The sequence below is a fragment of the Loxodonta africana genome, chromosome 8 (genome assembly GCF_030014295.1).
Source record: "Loxodonta africana isolate mLoxAfr1 chromosome 8, mLoxAfr1.hap2, whole genome shotgun sequence".
Lineage (NCBI taxonomy): Eukaryota > Metazoa > Chordata > Mammalia > Proboscidea > Elephantidae > Loxodonta > Loxodonta africana.
This window is the reverse complement of record NC_087349.1, coordinates 81,250,772-81,277,429: the sequence shown is the minus strand read 5'-3', so window position 1 is coordinate 81,277,429 and position 26,658 is coordinate 81,250,772. Positions and strand designations below refer to the sequence as shown.

Sequence of the window (26,658 nt, the reverse complement as noted above, 5' to 3'; positions counted from 1 at the left end):
GAGCAACTACTTTGTGCTGTAAACTTTCACCCAAAGTGCACACACACACACACACATAAAAGTTAAACAGAATATGAGCCAGCAATTTGACTTCAATTACAAAACAATTGAAAACAGGGATTCAAACAGATATTTGGACACCAATATTCATACAATATTCATTTAGCCAAAAGGTGTAAAGAACCCACGTGTTCAGCAATAAAGGATAAACAAAATATGGAATGTATATACAATGGAATTTTATTCCGCCATTAAGAGAAATGGGGTTCTGATAAGTGTACCACACAGATGAAGCTTGAAGACATTAAGCTGAGTGAAATAAGTCAGACACAAAAAGACAAACATTATATGATTCCACCTATATGAAATATCTAGAATAGGCAAATGCATAGACATAGAAAGTATATTGGAGGTTACCAGGGGCTTAATGAGTACAGAGTTTCTGTTTGGAGTAATGAAATTGTTTTTGGAAATAGGAAATGGTTGTATAACATTGCGAGTATAATTAATACTACCGAATTGCACACTTTAAAATGGTAAAAATAGCGAATTTTATGTTATATATATTTTACTGCAATAAAAAAAATTGTAAAAAAAAATTTTTAAACCTATATTCAAATCTGCTAAAGGACGTTTTCGTTTCTTTATTTTTACAGACAAAAATCTCAGTCCCTGATGTAGCTCCTTTTTCAGTCACAGAGAGTATTCTGCCTGAAGAAGAAGTCTAGAAGTTAAAACATCAGGCTTATAAAACTGACAAGCTGTGTGTGCAAATGTTTATTTTGAAAAAAAAATTATTAAAAGGATTCTTAGAACCTGAGCTTATCAAAGTAAATGATTCCACAGCTACCTGGAATCGTCTTGGGAACAAGGTGCTGTAATTCCATTAGAACCATTGTTTTACTTAAATTGATATATTTTAAAACAATTTTAAGAAGAACAGCACAGCAATTCTAAAGTTTTAAATGGCGGCAGTCCCTAAAAAGCAGCCGGTCTCTGCTTACTTTCTGCCTTCTTCAGCTGATAGCCTGCAGGTCCTGATGAGCTGCTTAGGACCCAGTTCTCACTATGGTGGTTGGGTCTCCTGTGGACAGGGCTTAGTTTAAGAGAATGGTACGTGTGGAACATCCTTTAACTTTTTTTTTTTTTTAAGTAAAAAAAAAAAAAGGGAGTAAAAATTAGGTAATGGCCTATTAATTAGAAAGGAAAGTGTTTTACTGACATCTGGAGGTACAACCTATAATGTACAGGCGCAGTCTCAGAGCACATGAGATTGAAGTTGATAGATTCATGGGGTAAGTAGTCACTGCAGGTACTTGCTAACCTAGGAGGAATTAGAGAACTGGAGCCTGAGGTTCTTCTCCTGCTCACAGGATATTAAGGGTATCTGTAACCTGCTGCCCTTTTCCTCTTGCCCACGGTACTTTGGAAAGAGATACTACCAGGAGCTCTATATTCATGCACAGCAAAGTGGCAACAAAAATATTCATCAGGTTACAACCCCCAATCCTATTTTTAATTTGCATTAAAAAGGTGGCATAATATATAAATGTTTGCAATTTTTTTCCACAGCATTTCAGATGATTGGCAGAGTGCACTTTAGAGAGGGTGGATGTAGGTGTCACAGTAAATGGAAGAAAACACAATTAAGAATAAAGATAACATCAACAGATAAAATCACATATTTAAGCAAGTGGAAAACGTGACTCAGTGTGTCAGTATTGTTATTTACACAGGGCTTTTAACATCCATATATTGTGTAAAATGAAGTACGAACAAAATTATTTGATTGAAGAATAATAATAGAGAAAGGCATTTTTAATTTTTCACCTACAATAAAAGTACCTCTTGTTTTACGTGTTATATGTACAAATAGGCTGCTGCTTTGCTCTGTCAAACCCAAGCCTGGAATAATGGAATCTTAAGATTGGGTCATTCAGACATTTCACTTCCGGTGAAGTGGGAGACAGCTACCTAATTTTGGCCGAAATTTTACATCACAATGCCTCCTATCCCCCAACAAAGAGATAAAGCAGAGTTATGAGAAGAGTGGATATCTGTTTTGAAATGAGAGAAATTCCTGTGGTCTGGAGAAAAGAGACTAGTACAAAGTATTGGGACGAATATATGCTACAAAATCCTGGAAATTCCAAATCAAAGTGGTTCTCCCTTCAGTGGAGCAAGCCCAACTGTATCTTACCTTTTCTTTGCTAAAACCATTCAACTTAGTTACCTGGATAATTTTTCCTGGTGGGAATGTACTCCCATTTTTTTAGCAGATGTTGATGGGAAAACAAGGCCACTTTGCAGAAAATTGCTTTACAAACAACGTGCTAGAACATTTCTGTAAAGCGAGGGATACAGGCATTCTCTCGATCACAGGAATTTAACAAATTGTTGTTTCCTTTTAAAAATCGGAAGGGAAGATGGTAGGTAAATAGAACGTGTTCGTACTTGAGTAGCATGATTCTAGGTATTGATACACGCAGTAACAAGAGATCACAGCAGGCCAAATAATTACTAAGCACTCTTTCTTTGCATTACACAAAGATCAAAATATGTGCTAACTTTCAAACTGTGTCACTGTACTGACTGTGCATTTACTAAATTGAAGTACATGTCTCGATTTCTCAGGAGCTCTTGATGAGTTCCCTGTTCCTTTATTTTCCCATTGTGCAGAACTACTATCAAGTCTGCATTCTGTACTGTGGAGAGTCTGTGGGCCACCATTAGACACGTCCTCCCTCTCCGGGCTTTATCCAGAGCATGCTGTACCACCTGGAAGAGAGACAGACCTGTGATCGCTAGCTCTGCTTAGATGCTAAGAAACTTGTGCAAGCCAAAGCAATCAAGGTAATCTAATAACTTTGTTTTAGTTGCTTATCCCCAAGGAAAGTGCCCTACTTTGTGAAATACTCACCCTGCTCAACAGACATCTGGAAAAAGTAATTAGAGACACATCAAGTAAGACTTCCAGTTGGGAAAGCTTCTGTGACAACTCAATAAAAATGAATTGGTTGTTTGTATGTCAGTAAGTGGTAATTAACAGGTTCCAAACTCAAAGCCAGAAAGGAGTGTTTTCACACCTAAGTAGAATTGTCTCATTTATTTACCTCATTTCCTTTTTCTCTCTTTCTCTCTTTTTTTTTTGGGTAGGAGTTGGCTGTAAAGTGTACTGCCTTAAAAAGCACCCCAGCCAAAAATGAGGTTTTAATGCTAGATAGAAGATATTGAATGGAGGGTAAAAACCAGTTTTTGTTGAATATATAAATGTTCCAAGGATGGTTATCTCATTTAAATCCTTGGAATAACTCTGTAAGGTGAAGGTATTTTCCTTTTTTCTGATGAGGACACTGAAGTTCCAAGAATCCAGGCCATATGCATGGCTACACTGCTAGTAACTGATGAATCCAGATTATAGCCCAGATTTGTCTGATTCCAAAAGTCATATTTCTTGCTTTCATAGTCTACTCTTTCATTGGGAATCAAGAATGATGTTCATCTACAAATAGTGGTTGTATGGGGGTAAACAACACAGGCTCTTAGGTCACCCTCTATTAAATTGAAGGAAGTTATTTAAGCTTTCTAAACGTTAGTGTCCTAATCTGTAAAATGGGTATGCTAATAATAAAAGAAGCTAATTCATCAAGTTGTTTTGAGGACTGAGATAACAGCACATAATAAGCACTCAATAAATATTAATGATTAGCACTCTTCTAAGCAATGTTCATTTAACAAGTAAGTGCCCACTATGTGCAAGAAAGTGCTAGGGGAGGGGGACAAACCAAAATTAAACATTGAATGAGCTTGCAGTGTACATGTACTGTCACTTTGCTTCTTTGTGTCCTGCTTAAATGAGGTGGAGTAACTAGCCTGTACTGACACTGCAGTGTAGACCACCCTCTAACACATGTAGGTTGCCTTATTAATTTGTATGGCATCCTTGGAATAAGATTCATACAATAGGAAAGTGATTTTTCTTGGGCGTTTTCTTGCAGTGGAGAAACATTTCAAGACTTGTCCCCTTTTGATAGTGAGACAAATTCAAGTAGGAAAACCCTTCCAGAATCTGAGGTCTCAACTCTCTCCCACCTCCCCACTAGCTTCTAACAATGCTGGTGACCCTGTGACCACATTCTTTCCAGACCTTTCTTTCTCTAAACTGACCCTGTCTGTCCATGATACTGCACACTCATATTGAGTATTATATTCTGAGAAGAAACAAGAGGGATGTTACCTTTTCACTCTCGTTATCGAGGGCTGAAGTGGCCTCATCCAACAGTAAAATTCTCGGTTTTCGAAGAAGAGCCCTAGCAATAGCTATTCTTTGTTTCTGGCCGCCAGAAAGCTGTGCTCCTTTCAGTCCAACTTGTGTGTTGTATTTCTATTACAGGAACATGCAATTAAGAAAGCAAGGCTTGGTTATTTAAATTAGCATGGCAACTGTGGGCGAGAACCATCTAAATATTTCAAATTTTGCTACTCTCGAAAATTTGTGTCCCAACAAGTGCTGAAATGTATTCTTGGGCTTTTTTTTTTTTTTTGCAAATAAATGCTCAACGAGCAGTAAACACTACCATCTTATTTACATATCTGGTTTGATCACAAGCAGCGACCTTTGCCATTAGGCTTCTAAAAGAAATTATTCGAATTAAAGCATAAATACAAAAAACCATTGGCAAAAATAATTTCAGTATACAAATCCACCTCCACTAAGTTACATTACCTTCTATTTCCAGATCAGAATTACTATTTAAAGTATTTTAAAACAACAAGAAAAGCCTTGGGTAACTTCACTTTGACCCTCAGTAAATTTGTTAAATTCCCGTGATCGAGAGAAGGTAATATAACTTAGTGGAGGTGGATTTGTATACTGAAATTATTTTTGCCAATGGTTTTTTGTATTTATGCTTTAATAAATAAATGAGACAATTCTACTTAGGTGTGAAAACACTCCTTTCTCGTTGAGCATTTATTTGCAAAAAAAAAGCCCAAGAATACATTTCAGTTTACTCAGATGCTGGGATGCTGTTCTCAGCATGTTAGGCCTGCATCTTGAGACAGTCTAGTCATCCTTTCAGGCCGTAGCGGTGACATTTAGCATCCACAGTGTTTCCATGGTTCCTGACTTACTAATGCCCCCTTCTCTGGTGTTTTCCTCTATGGAAGAGCAAGGGAAATTTCATACATATCCTGACACCATTGTGGTCCCATGAATCATGACTGATCAGTTCAGTTGGTTCATGCACACCTCTGCTTGCTCTCTAGATTGTCCCATTGGCTCTGCTTTCCTCCAAGGTTTCACACTGCTTCCTAGTAACCCTTCCCAGTGTCTGATGAAAACATTGCATCGGTACCCAGCCAAGAATGTGTAGATGAATCGGCTCCACTGAGAAAGTAAGTCCAAGTGTACAGCCTCCTAAAGGTGGATCTGTAGATGCATCATGAGAAGACGAAGCACATGATTATAGTGCTGGTCGTTATAATACCCCAGGGAAGCCTGAGTTAATTGCTTTTCTCTTCATATCTAACTATCTTCAGGAGGTACCTTTGGGCAGAGTGGTACTGAAAACCTGTGACATAACCTTATGACAAATGTGTCTACTTCACAATCTCAAAGTTTGCTTTTCAAGTTACTTGCTCTATGATTGCCTGAATTACTGTTGTTGTTTGGTGCCGTTGAGTCAGTTTCAACTCATAGCAACACTATGTACAACAGAACAAAGCACTGCCTTGTCCCTGCCATCCTCATAATCATTGCTATGTTTGAGCCCATTGTTGCAGCCACTGTGTCAATCCATCTTGTTGAGGGTCTTCCTCTTTTTGGCTGATCCTCTGCATTACCAAGCATGATGTCCTTTTCCAGGGACTGATCCCTCCTGATAACATGTCCAAAGTACGTGAGATGAAGTCTCATCATCCTTGCTTCTAAGGAGCCTTCTGGCTGTACTTCTTCCAAGACAGATTTGTTCTTTCTTCTGGAAGTCCATGGTATATTCAATATTCTTCACCAACACCGTAATTCAAAGGCATCGATTCTTCTTCTGTCTTCCTTATTCATTGTCCAGTTTTTGCATGCATATGATGTGACTGAAAATACTATGGCTTGGGTCAGGCACACCTTAGTCCTCAAAGTGACATCTTTGCTTTTGAACACTTTAAAGAGGTCTTTTGCAGGAGATTTGCCCAATGCAATGCATCTTTTGATTTCTTGTCTGCTGCTGCCATGGGCGTTGTTTGTGGATCTAAGTAAAATAAAATCCTTGACAACTTCAATCTTTTCTCCATTTATCATGATGTTGCTTATTGGTCTAGTTGTGGGGATTTTTGCTTTCTTCATGTTGAGGTGTAATCCATACTGAAGACTGTGGTCTTTGATCTTCATCAGTAAATGCTTCAAGTTCTCATGCTTTCAGCAAGCAAGGTTGTGTCATCTGCATATCACAGGTAGTTAACGAGGCTTCTTCCAGTCCCAATGCTGAATTCTTCTTCATATAGTCCAGCTTCTCAGATTACTTGCTCAGCATACAGACTGAATAAGTATAGTGAACGGATACAACCCTGACGCACACCTTTCCTGATTTTAAACCATGCAGTATTCCCTTCTTCTATTCGAATGACTGCTTCTTGGTGTATGTACAGGTTCTGCACAAGCACAATTAAGTATTTTGGAATTCCCATTATTCCCAATGTTATACATAACTTGTCATGATTCACAGAGTTGAATACCTTTGCATAGTCAATAAAACACAGGTAAACATCTTTCTGGTATTCTTTGCTTTCAGCCAAGATCCTCTCACATCAATGATGATATCCCTTGTTCCATGTCCTCTTCTGAATTCAGCTTGAATTTTTGGCAGTTCCCTGTTGATATTCTGCTACAACCGTTTTTGAGTTATCTTCAGCAAAATTTTGCTTGTGTGTGGTATTAATGATATTGTTTGATAATTTCTGCATTGTGTTGGATCACTTTTCTTTGGAATGAGCACGAATATAGATCTCTTCCAGCTGGGTGGCTAGGTAGCTGGCATATTCCAAATTTCCTGGCATAGGCGAGTGAGTACTTTCAGCATTGCAACTGTTTGTTGAAATATCTCAACTGGTATTCTGTAAATTCCCAGAGCCTTGTTTTTTGCCAGTGCCTTCAATGCAGCTTGGACTTTTTCCTTCAGTACCATTAGTTTTGATCATATGCTACCTGCTGAAATGGTTGAATGTTGCCCAATTCTTTTTGTTACAGTGACTCTGTATATTCCTTCCATCTTCTTTTGATGCTTCCTGTGTTGTTCAGTATTTTCCCAAGAATCCTTCAATATTTTAACTCAAGCCTTGAATTTTTTCTTCACTTCTTTCAGCTTGAGCAATTCTGAGTATATTCTTCCCTTTGGCTTTCTAACTCTAGATCTTTGCACATTTCATTATAGTACTTTTTCGTCTCTAGTTGCCCTTTGAAATCTTCTGTTTAGCTCTTTTGCTTCAACATTTCTTCTATTTGCTTGAATTACTCTATGTTCAAGAGGAAGTTTCAGATTCTTACTAACTTCTGCAGTCTCCTGAACAACTAAAGCCTAGTAATTTCTGAAGTGAATGCTCTACAAAGAAAACAAACTTTATCTATCTCCTCTGCAATTTATCTGAGGGTTCCAACAGGCTCGGCCCCTTCCTCCTAAAATAAATTTTATTAAATTCAGAATCATAGGGCAGGATAATTAGATAGAACTGTCATCTATTTCCACACAATGCAAAGTACCCATTCAAATTAGAAGACTGAATCTTACACCAAAAATTGGAGTCGGGGGAGGATGATAATGGGCTTGTCGTCCTTTCTGCCATTCTAACTTAAATCGTACATGGATTCTTCTGGTGTAGCCAAAGAAGATCCAAAACTAGCTTAGAGATCACTGTGCATTTCTTCACTTTCTCTGATTGCATGAAGATGTAAGTTTCACAAATTGGATGAAACCTAAATTCAGGATTTTTCCCAGTGATTAAGCAGAACAGATTATAAAAGTGGATATAAGTAGTGTGTCAGTAAACAAAACAAAACAAAAAATCTGTTGCCACTGAGTCGATTCCTACTCACGGTGACTTTACAGGACAGAGTAGAACTGCCCTGTAAGGTTTCCAGGGCTGTAATCTTTAAGGAAGCATACTGCCACATTTTTCTCCTATGGAGCTTATGGTAGGTTCTAACTGCTGGCTTTTTGGTTAACAGCCAAGTGCTTTAACCGATGCGCCACCAAGACTCCTTAGTCGACCAAAAAACCCAAAATCGTTGCTACTGACTCAATTCTGACTCATAGCAACCCTATAAGACAGCGTAGAACTGCCTCAAAGGGTTTCTAAGTTGCAGCTGGTGATTTTAAACTGCCAACCTTTTAGCAGCTGTAGCTCTTAACCAATGTGCTACCGGAGCTCCAACAGAGACCTAAAAACATTGTCAGATATACTTAAACTGAAGTTCTATACTTCCCTGTTTAAACTGAAATTTGACTCTACTTTTTGGAATGCACTGGCATCATTAGTGACCTGAAATCACCTTTTTTATGGGATGCTCACAGGGTAATGGCTCCTTCAATATGAACCTGGGTCTAAAAACCAGGTAGGTCCTACAGGGAATACCAGAAAGACTTTAATCCTAAATCACCTGTATTCTGGGGAACCCCTGCTGGCCCAGGGGAGGAGTTTCAGGGTGGCTCCAGTGGTCGAAGTCCAAGTCAAGAAGCCATGGTGTAGCTTGACTGAAAGCGGTCACTGTGTGATACTTGTGGGGACTTGGGGGAATCCACCCTGGTGTGTTTTCTCAGAGGATCCTCAAGACCAAGTTTTAAACAGGGAAGGGACATGATCTAATTTATTTTTTTCAAGGATCTTTCTGGTTGCTGGGAAGAGGAAGAATTATAGAGGAGTAAGGCTGGAAGCAGGAAGACAGATGAAGAGACTACTGCAGTGGCCCAGAGGAGGATGACAGTGGTATGGACAAGAGTAGAGGGTAGATGGAGAGAAGGTAAAGAATCAAAATGTAAATGTTAATCCAGTGAACAGTAATATGATTTTGGTCTTGGTGTTGGAAAAGAAAATCACACAAAAATGTTAAACTTTGTTCTTAAAGTTAGATGCTGGCAATTAATAAAATTGTACAACCCAAGGAATACATAAAAACAATCACCGAGGCTCTGTAACTACTTAGGTTCTCTTGACAGCTTTGTAATTCAACATTTCAGACATTTTCTCACCTCAGGGAGAGCTTCAATAAAGGAATGGATATTTGCTGCGTTGGCTACTTCTTTTATCTCGTCCAATGACACAACACGACTGTTATCACCATAGGCAATGTTCTCAGCAATGCTGCAGTTGAAGAGCACCGGCTCCTGGGAAACGATGGCTGTTTGGGAACGGAGCCACTGTACATTCAATTCTTTTGCATCCACATCATCAAAAAGCTGACAAAAGCAGAAGGAAGAATGGTATGTATAGATCCGACAACTGTGTCATGTTACAGTCTACTGTAAAGACTTCATATTCAAACATACACAAATCATAACAAGAAGGTTAGGAATTCAAGGCATGTCAGTGTCATGTTACCCAAGGAAGGCTCGTAAATCATCTATTTTATAGAAGCAAACAGCATGAAACTGACTAGCATACTGACTCTTAAACTCACCTGACTTTTCTAGGCATGACCACATATTCTAGAGACCTGCCTGGAGTATGGAGTAAGGCTTGTGATCTGTTTCTAAAGTCAGATGGAAAAAGATTAACCACCTTCTCCACTGTTAACAGGACTCCAATCTATATTAGACGGTAAGATACAGATTGATACATAGTCCACATGTAGATATATGTCATTCTGCACATTAAAAAAAAAAATACCATTACTGTCAAGTTGATTCAGACTCATAGCAACCCTACAGGACAGAGTAGAACTGCCAGATAGGGTTTCCAAGGAGCAGCTGGTGGATTTGAACTGCTGACCTTTTGGTTAGCAACCGAGCTCTTAACCACTGTACCACCAGGGCCCCATTCTGCACGTAGCTATCTTTAGTCACATGGGCATATAACGACATTCAGTTATATTTGATGAGCCAGCCATATCTACTATGATGAGGGCTCCTCAGCATGGAGAAAATAGTGATAAAGAAGACAAAGCTTGTGCCCTCCTGTGGTGCAATTAATTACTTCCCTGTGTGGCCTTTCTAGCCATGGTCTTATAACTCCCACCCTGGTGATTGTGTGATAGGGTAATTGTGGCCTACCAAGGGGATTGGTCAGTTTTGCCTTAAAAGAGAGCCAATTCCAGAGCAGAGAGGAGGAGCCCACCACCACCAAGGAAGGAGAGACCAGCAGGAGAAACCTGGCAGCAAGAGTCAGTGCAATGGGTTTCCTGGCCCAATGGAAAAAGAAAGCTGAGTGCCTTTGGGCAGAGACTGAGGGCCAGGGAGAGGCATGCCTGAGAGCACATCTGGGAAGAGGCTATCCTGATGGGATAATTGCATCCTGAGTGTTCTTGAGCCTGAATTGTAACTGTTTCTTTCCTAATAAACCCCATAATTGTTTTAGAGTATGGTCTGTGAGTTCTGTGTGGCCACTATAATGAACTACTGAACCTAGCAGAGAAGTAGAGAGTGTTGTGTGAGGAATGGCTGGTGTCAGAGCTGATAAAGATGGCGGAAAGAGGAGGCATATCTGATTTCTGCCTCATGGGAATCAGCCGTGGGCTGTTGATCTTGATTCTCCTTCCCCCTTTTGAGGTTGGAGGAGGTCAGACACTGCCCCTGAGCTGTTTTTGTTTGTTTGCTTGTTTGTTTTTTGGAAGCTTATACTCTAGTGGAAAGAGGCAAGCAATAAACACACTAACAAATAACTCAATAAACTCAGGAATAGAAAGTGTCAGGTAATAAAAGACATTGGTTGATTGTACGGACTCTGGTTTGTTCTAACTTAGGCAGGAAACCATTGGAGGGCTTAAAAAGGGGAGAATCCTATGCTGTTATCTGTTTAAATGGTTAGAGGAACGTTACCTAGTTCAAGGGAGCCTTTTTGGCCCATTCCATTTTGCAAAGATTCTTTGAGAATCTGTGATGTGGAAAGAGACTGTAAATTGCAGCAGAATGAGGACTAATATGACACCTTTGCCCTTAAGGGGTTTGCGAGTTTTTGTGGGGAAGACAAGATAGGACAAGGAGGTGTGTGTGAGTGTGTGATGGTGGTTGGGGAGAGGATAACAGAAAATCAGAATACAGAATAGGGGAAATAAGTGCTGGTAAGAAAAAGAATTCTTGGGATTCAAAGGAAGGAAAGATTGCATCTTTTTTGAGATTTGGAGGCACAATTTAGCTGTTTCAAATAAGCCGTAATGATGCATAAGGTTTTGATAGGTGTGGAGGGGCTGGTGGTGGTGGTGGTGGTGGTATGGCCAGTGGGAACAGCAAGAGGCCTGAACTAAGGAGATGGATGAAACTATTATCTTTGTCTTAAATCGGAAGAGAATAAAGAAAGAACTATAAAGTGGACATTACACCTGTCTCCCAACACCCAGAATCTAAACAAATTCCATGGCTTAAAAAATAAAAATTTCTACTGCCATCATAGTTGAAAATCTTTGGACTTTTGTATTTCCACTGAAAGTCTTGTTATTTATTTATTTGCTGTTTATTTGTTTGCTTGTCCTCTTAGTTAAGGACTGGCATAGAGAATTTTCTTTTTTAAATTTCTGCACTGTTTGTCCCAACCAAACTGGTAAGGACGCTTGAACCCACGTGAATGTTTAAGAATGGTACAGCTAATGGCAGGATTTAAATTCAGTCTTACCACTTGCCCTTCCAGGGGGTCATAGAACCTCTGCAGAAGCTGAACACAAGTGCTTTTTCCACAGCCACTGCTCCCAATGAATGCTACTGTCTTCCCTTTCTCGATACTGAGGCATAAGCTCCGAAGGATGAGGACATCTGGGCGACATGGATAGAAGAAAGAGACTTCTCGAAACTCTAAATTCCCTTCACATGTGTCCTGTGAAAGGAAGTTGACAGCATTTAGCAGGGTGACATAAGAAAGGTTGTAGCACACTGTAGCTCATTGGCTGAACGTTTTCTGAAAACTGGGCATGTTGTCTACAACCATTTAAATTTTAATTATCACATTCATCTCTGTAGAGCTGCTTACTGTGTATCATTTAGTTTCTGTCACTTTTGTTGGTATTTAATTTATTATTACATAAACCCACTGCCATCGAGTCGATCCCGACTCATAGCGACCCTATAGGACAGAATAGAACTGCCCCATAGAATTTCCAAGGAGCGCCTGGCGGATTCGAACTGCCAACCTCTTGGTTAGCAGCTGTAGTACTTAACCACTACGCCACCAGGGTTTCCAATTATTACATATACAAATAAAAATATAAATAATAAAAATATAAAATATCATTTTTGTTATCTTCACTACTGGATTTTAAGTCCCTGCAAAGTACTGGGTTCCACTGGCTTCGCTCACAGGTTTCTTCAGTACCCAGACACAGTCTGTTCTGTGGCTGAGCTGTCTGACCAGCAGCTCTGAATAAATATATCTTTAATTATTTGATTTGTGCTTTATAGAACTTTATTGCTTAATTCAGAATAGATGGGGTCCTCATAAACTATATGTATAAATAATTCTTTTGTAAATTACACCATGTTTTATAGTTAATATACATTATCTTTGGAATCTGATTTATCTTCATTTTCAATTGATCATTATTTGGTACTGCCACTTGCCTATAATTTTAGTTTTCATTCTCTGTTTCAATCTCTTTAGTGGCTGGTGATTTGTAAGCCAATATTTACATACACCAGGGATGTTTTGAAAAGATTTTTTTCAGAGCTATCACTAAATGATGATTAATCTTCTCCTTTTTGTATTTGTTAAATAAGATTCTAGGTTTTTTTGAATTTCATACTTGCCCCCAATCAACTGCTTTTTAAGTATTATGAATTTCTTTTTGTTGTTGTTGTTAGTTGTCATCTAGGTAATTCTGACCCATAGGGACCCTATCTGTGCAGAGCAGAACTACTCCATAGGGTTTTCAAGACCTTTCAGAAGCAGATTGCCAGGCCTTGTCTCCCGAGGCACCTCTGGGTGGGTGTGAACCGTCAACCTCTTGGCTAGTAGTCAAGCACTTAACAGTATTTTTGTTGTTAGATTAAACACAAACTAAGAAGGTATAAATGGATCTTTCTTGTGTGTTTGTGATGGTAGTGGTGGTTGGGCTTTCAAATGTATTCCTTCCAGCTGTTTTCAGCTTATCCTGAGCCCAATATATAGGCAGGAGGCAGGGGCAGGTGGAGAGGAGAAACACCAAAAAAAAAAAAAAAAAAGAACAAAACAAAAAAAAGTTTGATGATGATATTAGTCTGTTAATAAAGAAATATTAGTCTGTTAATAAAGAAATGAAATGTGAAGGTGTGGTTAAGAGTTCTGAAATTAAAAAAAATTCTGGAAGAATATATGCCAAAATGTTAACTATAATAATAGAAAAGTTTTATTCTTTTATCTTATCCAGTGATTTGTATTTTCCCCTCTATGAGTACTATTTGTGCAAAAAAGGTTTAAAAAAAATTAAAAAAAACAGAGTATCACGAGAAAGTGGAGAACGCAGTTCTTTCTGTGTATGCACTGTTTTTTTCTGGCAACCCGCAGGGAGATATTCTAGGACACTTTTAGACTTTAATACATTTTTAGATTTATTCTTACTATTTTTAACATTATGGATAATTTCAAACATGTATAAAAGTAGAGAGAATAATGTAATGGACTGCCATGCGCCTATCACCTAGCTTCAACAATTAGGAGTATTTACCAATTTTGGTTTACCAGAGTCCTGGATTTTTAAAATCACAGAGCATGATATTTAGAAGCATTTTCATATTAAATAAGTTAATTTTATAGTCTTTATAAGAAACATTTCCATATTCTATGATTATATATAGTTCTATAAGGACATATGTCCATGAGACATTCAATTCCTCTGTTACAATGTTTAGAAAGAAATAAGAGTAGGAATACTATTATACACCTAAATCATAAGATTTCACATAAATAAATCGCTTCTTACCTCCTTTACATTCCAAAAGACAAGTATGAAATCTTGTTTTGACTCTGCTGTGTATTTAGAGCATTCTATTTTGGGAATGTCAAGATCTTTTTATTTCTGACACTGACAATTGGCATTCCTTTTAACAAGTACGTAGCTCTAGTGATAATGTATTGTTTTAAACTGCCAGACATACAATTCTAACATTGACGTTCTAGAGGAAAATGATTTTAAATGAAAATTTCTTTTAAGTGTAGATAGACCTAATGGCTGTTCTTACTTTTAAATTTAAAATATCTAGAAAGGTCTTAAAATGTAATGTGTATTTAAAGTATAAGAGGCTTGTTTTGGTATTATACAATCTCTCCATTATTTCCTTTTAAATATTTGCTCTTATAGTTTGTAGCTAAATTTGTGTGTGTGTGTGTGTGTGTGTGTGAGGGGTCAATTTAATAAACATATTTCCCTTGTTTTTCTTCTGGTTGTAGATATATTTCCCATGAAAAATGGTGTCTGAAGTAGCAGGACATTCTTACATGCATATATTTCTACTACTACTACCTACTGCCGTCGAGTCGATTCCAACTCATAGCGACCCTATAGGACAGAGTAGAACTGCCCCATAGAGTTTCCAAGGAGTGCCTGGTGGATTCAAACTGCTGACCTTTTGGTTAGCAGCTGTAGCATTTAACCACTACAGCACCAGGGTTTCCCATTCATGTATTATCAGTGAATAAATACAAATACCCTAATGCAAATCTTCATCCAAGGCTAAAACTGTTGCTGCTTAAATAAAATGCAATATAGAAATCAGGACATTTTCATGACATCAACAAATAAACTAACAGCATGTATTTTTTTTAATATAAATATTTGTATATTTCAGTGCAGGTGAACATTTGGTTCAGAAAAGGCTCCCTTTTTCCATTTGTAGCCATAACAATTATTTTATGTAATTAATTCTTTATGTTATTATAATACTGTCTTTTGCAAAGTTATTAAATAATATCTTCATTGAAGTTTCTATTTAGAAAGCATGTATATGTACAATTTATAATAAGTAGACATTCAAAACCGTAGTTGTGCTTACTGGTTTTTTCCCATTTTGACTGTGGCTATCTATGGTTGGCTTCTTCTCCAATATATCAAACAGATGTGCAGCCCCAGATTTGGCTTTGGAATACTGAGGTGCCCAAACAAGTGTTTCTCCAATGGCCATGGCTCCATATGCCACTGCAGTAAAAATTCTATCAAAAGATAAAGCATTTTAATCTTAGTTAGGTTTACTCTAAAACAGTGGGCCTCTAAAAGTAAAAGTGGGTACAGGTGTCTCAGGAAAAGACAACTTTCAGTGCCGTCAGTGAGACAGAGGCCTAATGTGCTGACCATGCCGCCTAATTTTAATCTGGATTTCTAGACTAACAGCTATGTTTTTGAGAAAAACATGTTTTTCCTCAGTGGTTAAAACCAGGATGTGAAACCATATGCCTCAAGGGGTCTTGACCAAGTGACTGTCTGCATCCCTCAAAATGCACCTATTCAGGAAGAGTGCTGTCTGGCTGCTGTTGCCAACAAGGTATTTTTGCAAGAGAGAAAAAGAAAATACACGTAAGTATCCTGTCAAACTCTCTGTAATCATTAACTATGCTATTAACAATCAGTAACCAATCAGAGTGTGGTTATTACAATATTCATTGATTTTCCTGTAATTGTCCTCCCTATGGTTTGGTTCCTCTTTTTACTGCATAAGGATACTTGTATAACAAAACTGCCCTGGGACTATCTGGCTCCATTTTCAGTGGGCTACCTAGTTCCCCAATTGCAATAGTTTTAAACCCTTAATAAACCTCTCTGTTTTAACTTGAAACAGTGTTCAAGTTCTTCTCTACAACATGGGATATAATCTTTTGGCCCATTAATACTGGAAGTCCAACAATGGTATCTTTTAAAATTTCCAATCACATAGCAATCATCCCTTACTCTGTATACCAATATAATCTTTGAGGCTTGGGTCATCTTAAACATTTCTCTTCCAATTACAGACACAGATCAAAGGCCTCAACTAGTGAATATAAGGCTTTTTTTTAGTCACCTTGATACAAGGCTTGCTTACTTAGAGATCTGACAGAGAATGCAACTGACAATGGGAAGAATGAGCTTCCAGTAGTGAGATCTGAATTTACACAGTAGATATGATGTAGGTATTTTTTGCATATAATGTAGTTACAACAGATAATTGAAGCTAGATGATTGGTTATCTGCCGATTGTGCTACGCAATAAAGAGAGCAAAGCTGGGGGTTGTAGTCTCTTAATGTCCCCAAAACAAAATCTAGCTGAAATAAGTCTTAGTTAAGACTGGAAAAAGAATTTTGATATTTTAGGTTTGCTCTAGATTAAAATCTCAGTTTCAAGCACCCAGAAGAGTTATAGAAATGAGGCCTATCACATGGACCATGGTTAAATATTTTCCTATTTCATTTTTGACATGAAAACACTTCACTGGGGTGAAAAACACTGCATCTCAATAGCAGAGCTAAAAGTACAATTCACTTAAAACCAGATAAATTTCACTGGGAGTATTTAAACATTAGGCAATAAAAGGACACCACAGAGCCCAGTTGCTCCTGTGCTGTGCTGGATAAGGCAAACATATCTGGGCTCCTTGTGAATTTCTCCCGCAACGCAACCTACCAAGGGGTGGGTGCTGATGTAATCTCTACAGTGGCTTAGACCTCAAATCCTGAATCTTGTTGGCTTTACAAAGGTCAAATAGTATAAAATATAAAAATGATCAGTTTATTGAGATGTCTAATGTTAATATTATTATAGCAACTAGCCCTCTGATGTCAAGACATTGTCAATACTAATATACATATATATATTTTATTGTGCTTTAAGTTCAAGTTTGCAAATCAAGTCACTCTCTCATACAAAAACTTATATACACCTTGCTATGGACTCCTAGTTGCTCTTCCCCTAATGAGACAACACACTCCTTCTCTCCACCCTGTATTCCCCGTGTCCATTCAGCCAGCTCCTGTCCCCCTCTGCCTTCTCATCTCGCCTCCAGACAGGAGCTGCCTGCATAGTCTCTTGTGTCTATTTGAGCCAAAAAGCTCACTCCTCACCAGTATCATTTTCTGTCTTACAGTCCAGTCCAATTCCTGTCTAAAGAGTTGGCTTTGGGAATGGTTCCATTAGTACTAATATTTACAGAAATGAATTAGAGCTCAAAATGCCATTCAAAACAATATCCAGCTGTAAACATCAAAAGTGGTTGTTGAGTTTAGGTAACATAATCAGGGTGTTTTGTTTTTGTTGCTGTTGTTGTTTTTCATGCAAGGAAAGATCAGACTGGATTGGACTGATCCAAGTAACAGTTAGCAGCTGAGGGAGGAAGATTACTGGATGATGAGTTAGGAGACCTGGATTCTAGTCCTACAGGGGTAAAGGCTTCTCAGAATTCACCTAAGAAGATAGTTTCCTTTTATGATTTGAGATGTGCCAAAATATCTACCCATCCTGAGGTTTCCACCATTAAAGTCATTTGAAGCATTAAACATAAATGTCCAGGGGCTGTGGCATTTGTTAAGTGTCTCTTAAAATGGAATTGTCACCAAGAAGGGGAGAAGGGTCTCCCACGTAGAACTTGTGTCTGTGGAAGGTAAATGATTTGAAGAATGGACAGTAGAGCAAGAAGAAAATTTTCAGTAAAGAAGGGAGAGTATTAGCTAAAGGCCCTGATGTTGTCTTTGCTGTGTGTGCTGAGGGAAGGGTAAGTGGAATGGAGGCTGATGGGGTTATACTGAGGAACTTGAGGGGTACATAAAATTTGTGATGGTGGCCTATCTGGGGGTTGAGTCCCAGACACTAGTCTCCTTTATGTTTTTTCCCAGGATGGGCTCTGTATAAAGCCAAGGCCTACCCGGAAGACTGGTTTGGTACAGAATCTGTCCTAACCTAGACTGGCCAGTTAGCTTAAACACATTAAACTGCAGTTCACTTCCAGTCAACAAGTCTGTAGTATACAGCAACCAGTGCTGTAACTCCATGACAGAATGAAACCACATCCTTCCAATCTGGTTTAAACTTCTGGAGGCATTTGGTCAGAGAACGTACCCTAGAGAAATGTTCAGGCCAGTTTCCCATGCCACTGTTGGTCTTGGGGCATTTCACACATTGGGATATGTAAAGAGGAACAATTTGCTACAAACACAAATGTTTTAAAATTACTAGTAACACGTTTATCAAAGTATTAATCTATAATAATTGCTTACATAGCCTCTCACTTCTATACATAATAAAATAAAATAAAATAAAATAAAAATAAGAATACATAAGATAACAAAAAATATTCCCTAGTTCAGAAATGATTTTCATGTTGAAACAAACTCTTCAAAACACATTTGTAAAACAGGAATTAAGTAAACCTGAAATTTAACTCCTATAACTCTCATAAGCTTAAATTGTCCATGGCAGGAGACATCTTATCTATAGTTTATCCTTATGGGGTGCTGACTTTGTAGTAAAAATCTTTGGATCAGCTGTGATATTGAGCCAGAGCAGGTCTGGAAAGGGGCAACTCTGCGTTTTCAGATGCTGGGCCTCTCCTTCCCTAGTTCCATGCTGTTCCTGGGTTAGCGGGGCAATTGTCACTGTACCCTCATCACATTGATCTTTTCTAGCCTCTCTGTGCAATAGGGAAATCCCTTCACCCATCATTGCTGCTGATATAAAATAGGAATTAAAAAAAAAATCCTTTGGCTAGGACCACCACCCAAAGGGAGAGAGATGAGTCTTAGTTTTAACTGAAATTGACCAAAGCAGGAATACTGTGCGTATTTACTGGTTCATATCTAACAGCCTTCCCTGAGCCCTGTTTCTATATCCACTTTGTAGACCTTTGGCAATTCGCCCTAACAGGAGGAGGAAGTATAGAGCTAAGGCTCTGAAGCCAGAACATTGGGATGGTATCCAAACCCCATCATTTATTTATGAGCTGTGTGACCTTGGGCATGTTACTTAACTTCTCTGTGCTGTTTCCTCACTAGCAAGCAGGAGGTAACAAGAGTATCTATGTCTTATAGGGTTATTGTGAGAATTAAATGAGTAAATAATGTAAAGTACAGTATCTGACACGTAAGTGCTCTGCGAATATCAGTTATTATTATTCCTTTCATACAAGTGAAGGTTAATGGGACACTTTCTGTAAGAAAAATAAACTTTTACACTCCCATGGATATAGATTAGCACATTTGATATAGATCCAATCACAACTTTCAAAGTCCCTGTTCTGTAAGTTTCATTTCCTTGGCTAGATGGCAGAGTGTTTCTTCTCAAAGAGGTGGCCATTAGAATTATTTCCATGATCATCCTCTTTTTCTGTATCACCTATCTACCACCAAAAGACTCTCTTCTTCCCACCCTAAATCCTCTCCCCAACAGTAACAACGACTTATGTTTAGATGGTACCTTGAATTGTACAGAGTGTTTTTATGCCCAAGATACCGTTTGATCACCTCCCGGGAGATGAGTTGTTGTTGGCTGCCCTCGAGTTGGCCCCTGACTCATGGCAGCCATATGCCCAGTGGATTGGACCATTGTGATTCATAGGGTTTTTATTGGCTGATTTTTTGGAAGTAACTCATCAGTGCTTTCTTCCTAGTCGGTCATCATCTGGAAGCTCCATTGAAACCTGTTCGGCATTTTAGCAACACACAGATCTCCACTGACAGACACGGGCAAACCAGTTGCCATCGAGTTCTGGCTCATGGTGACCCCATGTGTGTCAGAGTGGAAATATGTTCCATAGAGTTTTCAGTGACTGATTTTTTGGAAATAGATTGTCAGGCCTTTCTTCTGAGGCTCCTTTGAGAGGGCTCGAACCGCTCACCTTTCAGTTAGCAACTGAGTTCATGAGCTGTTTTCACCACCCAGGGACTCCCAGGCAATGAATAGGGCAATAAGTATTACCACTTCTTAACAAATGTGGAGAAATTTAGCAATTTGCCCTGGGGCACAAAGCTATGAAGCTGTGGAGCTGCAGGGTAGGAATGTGAACTTCCTTGCTCATTATGTTTTTCCTACACAGTGTTCCTTCCAGTGGAAGGCTGGCTTGGACTGTCTCTTCCCACCCGTCAGGGCTTGTTACCACTTTCTTTCCCATTTTAGAATCTTCGGAGGGCCCTAGATATCAATGAACTCTTCTTTGACTTATTTCTTTTAGATCCCTCCGGTGGCTGATCCCTCTACCTCCTCTTCTTATCTGTCTTCCCCTCTCCCCGATAGTCTCTGGGGAGGAGCCAGGCAGGAGCTTGGTGGCTGTCATGGCAGTGAAAGGTAAAAGAATCGCTCCTGTTTTTCTTGTTTTGACTAAGAGTGCTGTTTTCCTAATTATAATGATGACACTCACAGATCATCCATGGCTGCCCAGCCTACTAGAGCAAATGTGGTGGTGGAGGCCTACTTCAGCTCTTTCCATCCTTTATTATTTCAAAGTATCAGGCAACCACTGGTATTAACTGAAAATCTGTCTATGTTTTTCTTTCGGCCAATTATCATTTTTAATATTGAAAATCTAACACTATTTCCTGTCAAGAACTATATTTAGATTTTAGAAGGACTAGGCCACAAACGGAGCCCTGTTGGTACAGTGGTTAAGAGCTTGGCTGCTAACCAAAAGGTCAGCAGTTTGAATCTACCAGCTGCTCTGTGGAAACTCTATCTGGCAGTTCTACTCTGTCCTATAGGGTCACTATGAGTTGAAATCGGCTGGACGGCAATGGGGTTTTTAGGCCACAAACGCAGCTCTGGTGGCACAGTGGTTAAGAGCTGGGCTGCTAACTAAAAGGTCGGCGGTTCGAATCCACCAGCTGCTCCCTGAAAACCCTATGGGGTAGTTCTACTCTGTCTTATAGGGCCACTGTGAATCGGAATTGACTCGATGATAATGGGTTTGGTTTCGTTTTAGGTCACAAAAACAAACAAACAAAAAAAAACACCAAAAGATTTCATTTTACTTGGACCCACAATCGATACACAGCGAAGCAACAGTCCAGAAATCAAACAACATCTTGCATTGAACAAATCTGCTGCAAAATACCTCTTTAAAGTGTTCAAAAGCAAAGATGTCACTCTGAGGACTAAGGTGCACCTGACCCAAGCCATGGTATTTTCAATCGCCTCATATACACGGGAAAGCCGGATGATGAATAAGGAAGACCAAAGAAGAACTGATGCCTTTGAATTATGGTGTTGGCGAAGAATATTGAATATACGACGGACTGCCAGAAAACTAATAAGTCTGTCTTGGAAGAAGTATAGTCGGGGTGCTCCTTGGAGCACTTTGTCTGACATACTTTGGACATGTTATCAGGAGGGACTAGTCCTTGGAGAAGGACATCATACTTGGTAAGATAGAGGGTCAGCAAAAAAGAGGAAAACCCTCAATGAGACGAATTGATACAGTGGCTGCAACAATGGGCTCAAACATGGCAACAATCGTGAGGATACCGCAGGTCCGCAGGCCCGGGCAGTGTTTTGTTCTGTTGTAATTAGGGTTGTTATAAGTCAGAATTAACTCGACAGCACCTAAGAACAACAAAGGCCACAAACACCTAAGCTGCTTGATTTTGCTTCTCAGGCAATTTTCAATGCCGTGACTTTTATTATGACTACACTGAAGTCTCTCAAGTCTTGTTTCCTTCTCACCCACCTGCTCTACTTAAAAAGAGAGCTGCCATGGAATCGATTCTGACTTCAGGTGACTCCGTGTGTGTTAGAGTAGAACTGTGCTCCATAGGATTTTCAGTGGCTGATTTTTTGGAAGTAGATCTCCAGACGTTTTTTCCAAGTCACCTCTGGATGGACTCAAGCCTCCAACTTTGCAGTTAGCAGTTGAGTGCTTCAACCATTTGCACCATCCAAGGACTCCGATATAATATGTATACCAAAGAAAGAAGGAACTAACAGAGCTAGAGCAAGGCTCTGAAGTGGGCATGGAGTGTTACAGAAACCTGTGCTGGGCACTAACTCTTTCTAGACTATGCTACATAAGTGAGCCAGAAAAAAACCTAAAGGCACTAATGTAATATCGGACAGGGGAAAATTAAGTCACTTTGTATTTCTAAAAGTCTGTACATTTATAGTGAAATAACAAATGGAAAGTGTTGCCAGGGCTAACAGAGGCAGAAGGGTACCTTGTTACACATATGTGCCTGAGATCCAAAACAAGAGGTTTTCTAGGGCTTCTGTGGACTGGCTAGGGAGTCCCTGGGTGGTGCAAATAGTTAACTCGGTCAGCTGCTAACCAAACGGTTGGAGGTTTGAGGAAGAAATGCTTGGTGATCTATTTCTGAAAAATTAGCCACCGAACACCTTATGGAAAACAGTTCTACTCTGACAGACACAGAGCTGCCGTGAGTCAGAACTGACTCGACGGCAATTTTTTTTTTTTTATGCTTTGGCTGCAAACAGCCAAATGAAAATGGTATCGCTTTACTTTAAATGCTCATTTCAGAGAAATTCCTACAATAACAGATACAGAAGGAGACAGCCTCTGTCATAAGATACGTGTTTTTTTTTTTTTTAAAGAGGAAAAAGCTAAAGCTGATAGTAGTCCTGCCGATAAGATATTACGAGCATATCAAGTATTCTGCTGTTACAGCCCCTTTTTTACACACCCCTTTCAATCCCGACTCATGGCAACACTATCATTGCTGAGAGACGGATCACTAGTCTCTGTAGGTATAAATCATGAAAATGCATTCACATTTTATACAGCTATTGTTCTACACCTTTATTTTTAACAAATAGACTGAAATGTGAATTCCCTAATTTTTACACAATTCTAGGAAAGCTTGTGGCAGTGGCCAAAAGAAAGCCCTAAGAGCTTAAAGAACTATGGAGAGCGGTCTGGGATTCAAGCCTTACACTCCTATTTCTTTAAATGTGGTCCTCAAACCCTGTGCCTCAGAATAACCTGGTATGTTTGGTAAAATGCAGATTCCTGGCACCATACTAGATCTACAAATTAGACTTCTGGAGGTAAGCTCTGGCTATCTGGATTTTTAACCAGGTCCTCAAGTGGAGAGTTGGGAAACCATTTGTTTAGAGAGGGAATAAAGACAAAACAAAACAAAATCAAACCCATTGCTGTTGAGTCGATTCTGACTCATAGAGACCCTGTAAGTCAGAGTAGAACTGTCCCATAGGGTTTCCAAGGAGCAGGTGGTGGATTTGAATGGCCAGTCTTTTGGTTAGCAGCTGAGCTGACTTTTATCTAAGGAGTGTCTAGTAGGAGGGAGTTTACTTTGTAAGCCTCTTCCATTCAGTTAGTTGATTAGATAGAAAGCTGTCTGTCACCCTAGACTCTGGAAGGCACAGAATCTTCTAGGCCAGGTAAAACTAGTGTGTCTAACTAAAGGAGACACCTTCATGGTGATACGTTCATGGTAATTGTGGGCCCCGCTGGTTATCTAAGAAGGCTGGAGTCTTTGGTATTGAAGACAAATCTCAACTATCACAATTCTGCATAGCCCTGGGCTCAAGTTTCCTAGAGAATTTCTCTTTGGTTAGTACCATAAAATATGGATATTCTTACTCTGTCTTCAGTCATGTTGAAAGATATTCAAATACAAAGTAATGCCAGCAGCCCTAGCTCAGACAGCCCCCTGTTTCTTCATTCCACAACAAAGAGTTCTTCCCTTAGGACCCTGAGAAATACCAATGTGATACTCTTCTTTAATCATTGTTCTTATGCCAATATGTCCTACACATGTTCTGACAGCCAAAATACTCATGTCTTTAGAAGATGACCCTTTTTAATGAATTTAGTAAAATAGAAATCCAGGAAGTATGGCAGGCAGTTAGGGGGAAGAACTATTGTATTGGAGCCTTTTCAATCTCTACATTTTAGGGCCACGAAGTAACACTGAACAAGTTACTTGTTCCAATTACGTTAAGAACCAGCTCAGCACTGGATATCCAAATGGTTGGAAAACTAAACAAGAATTATCATTAAAGAAAAAAAAGTCTTTATAGGAAGGTGTTAGGAAGAGTTGTCCACAGATTTCATAATAATAAAAAATATCTATTAAGTCAGTTCTCTGGCTCCTGGAGGCATAAAATTGAATCTGTTTTTTGCTACTTACTGGTTTTGTGACTTTGGACAAGTTAAGTAAACTCTTTGAGTCTTAGTTTTCCCCATCTGTAAAATGGGAATCAACTACAGAAGATTAAGCAGATGTTGCATGACACATACATAATATCTAGTAAGGACTCAATCAAGATTAGCTGTTACAGTAATTATTATGAGTGAGGGAATGGTTGGCAATCCTGGGAGACCCCTTTCAGAAAAAATCCTGCCTGATGTCACTTGAAGCTGTGAAAGTGATGGGCATGATACTGAGGTTGTATCACTCTTTACAAGGATCCCTTGTAGCACAATGATTAAAATACTTGGCTGTTAACCAAAAGGAAACCCTGGTGGCATAGCGGTTAAGATCTCTGGCTGCTAACCAAAAGGTCGGCAGTTAGAATCCACCAGGCATTCAATGGGAACTCTGCGGGGTAGTTCTACTCTGTCCTATAGGATCCCTATGACTTGGGATCAACTCGATGGCAATGGGTTTGGTTTTTTTGGTTTGGTTAACAGGTCGGTAGTTCAAACCCACCAGTGGCTCTGCAGGACAAAAGACTTGGTGATCTGCTCTGTAAAGACTGCAGCCCAGGAAACTCTATGGGACAGTTCTACTTTGACCTATAGGGTCGCTATGAGTTGGAATCGACTCTATGGCACACGATAACAACAACATCACAGGTCTCTGGGTGGCACAAATAGTTTGTGCTCGACTACTAACCTAACGGTTGGCAGTTTGAACCCAACCAGCAGCAAACTGGAAGAAAGGCCTGGAAGTCTGCATCCATGAAGATTACCGCCAAGAAAACCCTATGGAGCAGTTTTGCTCTGTAAGGCATGAGGTCGCCATGAGTCAGAATCAAATCAAAGGCAAAAAGTTTGGTTTATCATTCTTTAAGAAAATTCTTTGCTTAGGCTTTTTTTAATTTGTTGTGCTTTAGGTGAAAGTTTACAGAGCAAATTAGTTTCTTGTTAAACAATTAATATACATATCGTTTTGCGACATTGGTTGCCAACCTCGTGATGTGTCAACACTCTCTCCTTCTTGACCTTGGGTTCCTCATTTCCATTTGTCTTGTATACATGGTTGAGCTACGTGTATTATTGTTTGTTTTATGGGCCTGTCTAATCTTTGAATGAAGGGTGAACCTTAGGAGTGATTTCAGCACTGAGTTAAAAAGGTGTCTGGGGGCCATACTCTCGGGGGTTTCTCCAGTCTCTGTCAGACCAGTAAGTCTGGTCTTTTTTTGTGAGTTAAAGTTTTGTTCCATGTTTTTCTCCAGCTCTGTCTGGGACCCTCTATTGTGATCCCTGTCACAGCAGTCAGTGGTGATAGCCAGGTACCATCTAGCTGTGCTGGACTCAACCTGGTGGAGGCTGTGGTAGTGGTGGTGCATTAGTCCCTTGGACTAATCTTTCCCTTGTGTCTTTGGTTTTCTTCATTCTCCCTTGTTCCCGATGTGGTGGGATCAGTAGACATATCTCAGATGGCTGCTCACAAGTTGTTAAGACCCCAGATGCTACTCACCAGAGTAGGATCTAGAACACTTTCTTTATAAACTATGCGATGCCAATTGAGCTAGAAGTCCCCTAATCTTTGCTTAGTTTTAACCTAAAGAAATCTTAGTACGCAGAAGTAGACTCCCAATTACAAACACCTTACTTTTATATGGAAACCATGGTGGCATAGTGGTTAAGTGCTACTGCTACTAACCAAGAGGTCAGCAGTTCAAATCCACCAGGCGCTCCTTGGAAACTCTATGGGGCAGTTCTACTCTGTCCTGTAGGGTCGCTATGAGTCAGAATTGACTCGACGGCAGTGGGTTTAGGTTTTTTGGTTTACTTTTGTATTTTATGGTGTTCTTGACTTTCTTTTTTTTTTTTTGACTTAGATCCAGTTCTCCTGCCAAAGCACCTGATGGATGTAGAAGGGAGGAAAAATGGAAGAATCTATGGAAAACAAAAGTAGTTTGAAGAAGTCAACATTGGAAGCAGATTTCCAGAAACATCTGGGATCCCTAATTGGTGGTTTCTCTTACACCAAAAAAACCAAACCAAACCCATTGCTGTCAAGTCAATTCCAACTCATGGCGACCCTACAGGACACAGTAGAACTGCCCCATAGAGTTTCCAAGGAGTGCCTGGTGGATTCGAACTGCAGACCTTTTGGTTAGCAGCTGTAGCACTTAACCACTATGCCATCAGAGTTTCCTACACATCACTCCCAGTTTTCCACTTACTTTGGATTCAGTCATTCATTCAATAGATATTTATTGTATGTCTACTATGTGCCAAAATCTGCTTTTTGGTTCACAGGGAAACATCAATAAACAAAACAGTTTAGTCCCTACATTCACTGAGCTTATAGTCTATACAATCAATAAAGGAAACAAACAAACAAAAAAGACAATTTCAGATAGTAGTAATAGCTATAAACAAAATCAAACAGGGCAA

The 26,658-nt window shown here is 39.3% G+C and overlaps 1 protein-coding gene across 1 annotated transcript in view; it reads right to left on the bottom strand.

Annotated features, from left to right (window-relative positions):
* Positions 1–2,464: 2,464 nt before the first annotated feature.
* The window catches only part of ABCB5 (ATP binding cassette subfamily B member 5), a 104,414-nt gene continuing 80,220 nt past the window's right edge, over positions 2,465–26,658 (bottom strand). Inside the window, exons 23-27 of the mRNA XM_003407086.2 lie at positions 15,156–15,312; positions 11,812–12,009; positions 9,237–9,443; positions 4,238–4,384; positions 2,465–2,778 (exon numbers count right to left, since the gene is read on the bottom strand). Coding sequence (XP_003407134.2) covers positions 2,581–2,778; positions 4,238–4,384; positions 9,237–9,443; positions 11,812–12,009; positions 15,156–15,312 — 907 coding nt within the window. The 3' untranslated portion in view covers positions 2,465–2,580. The remainder of the gene's footprint in view (positions 2,779–4,237; positions 4,385–9,236; positions 9,444–11,811; positions 12,010–15,155; positions 15,313–26,658) is intronic.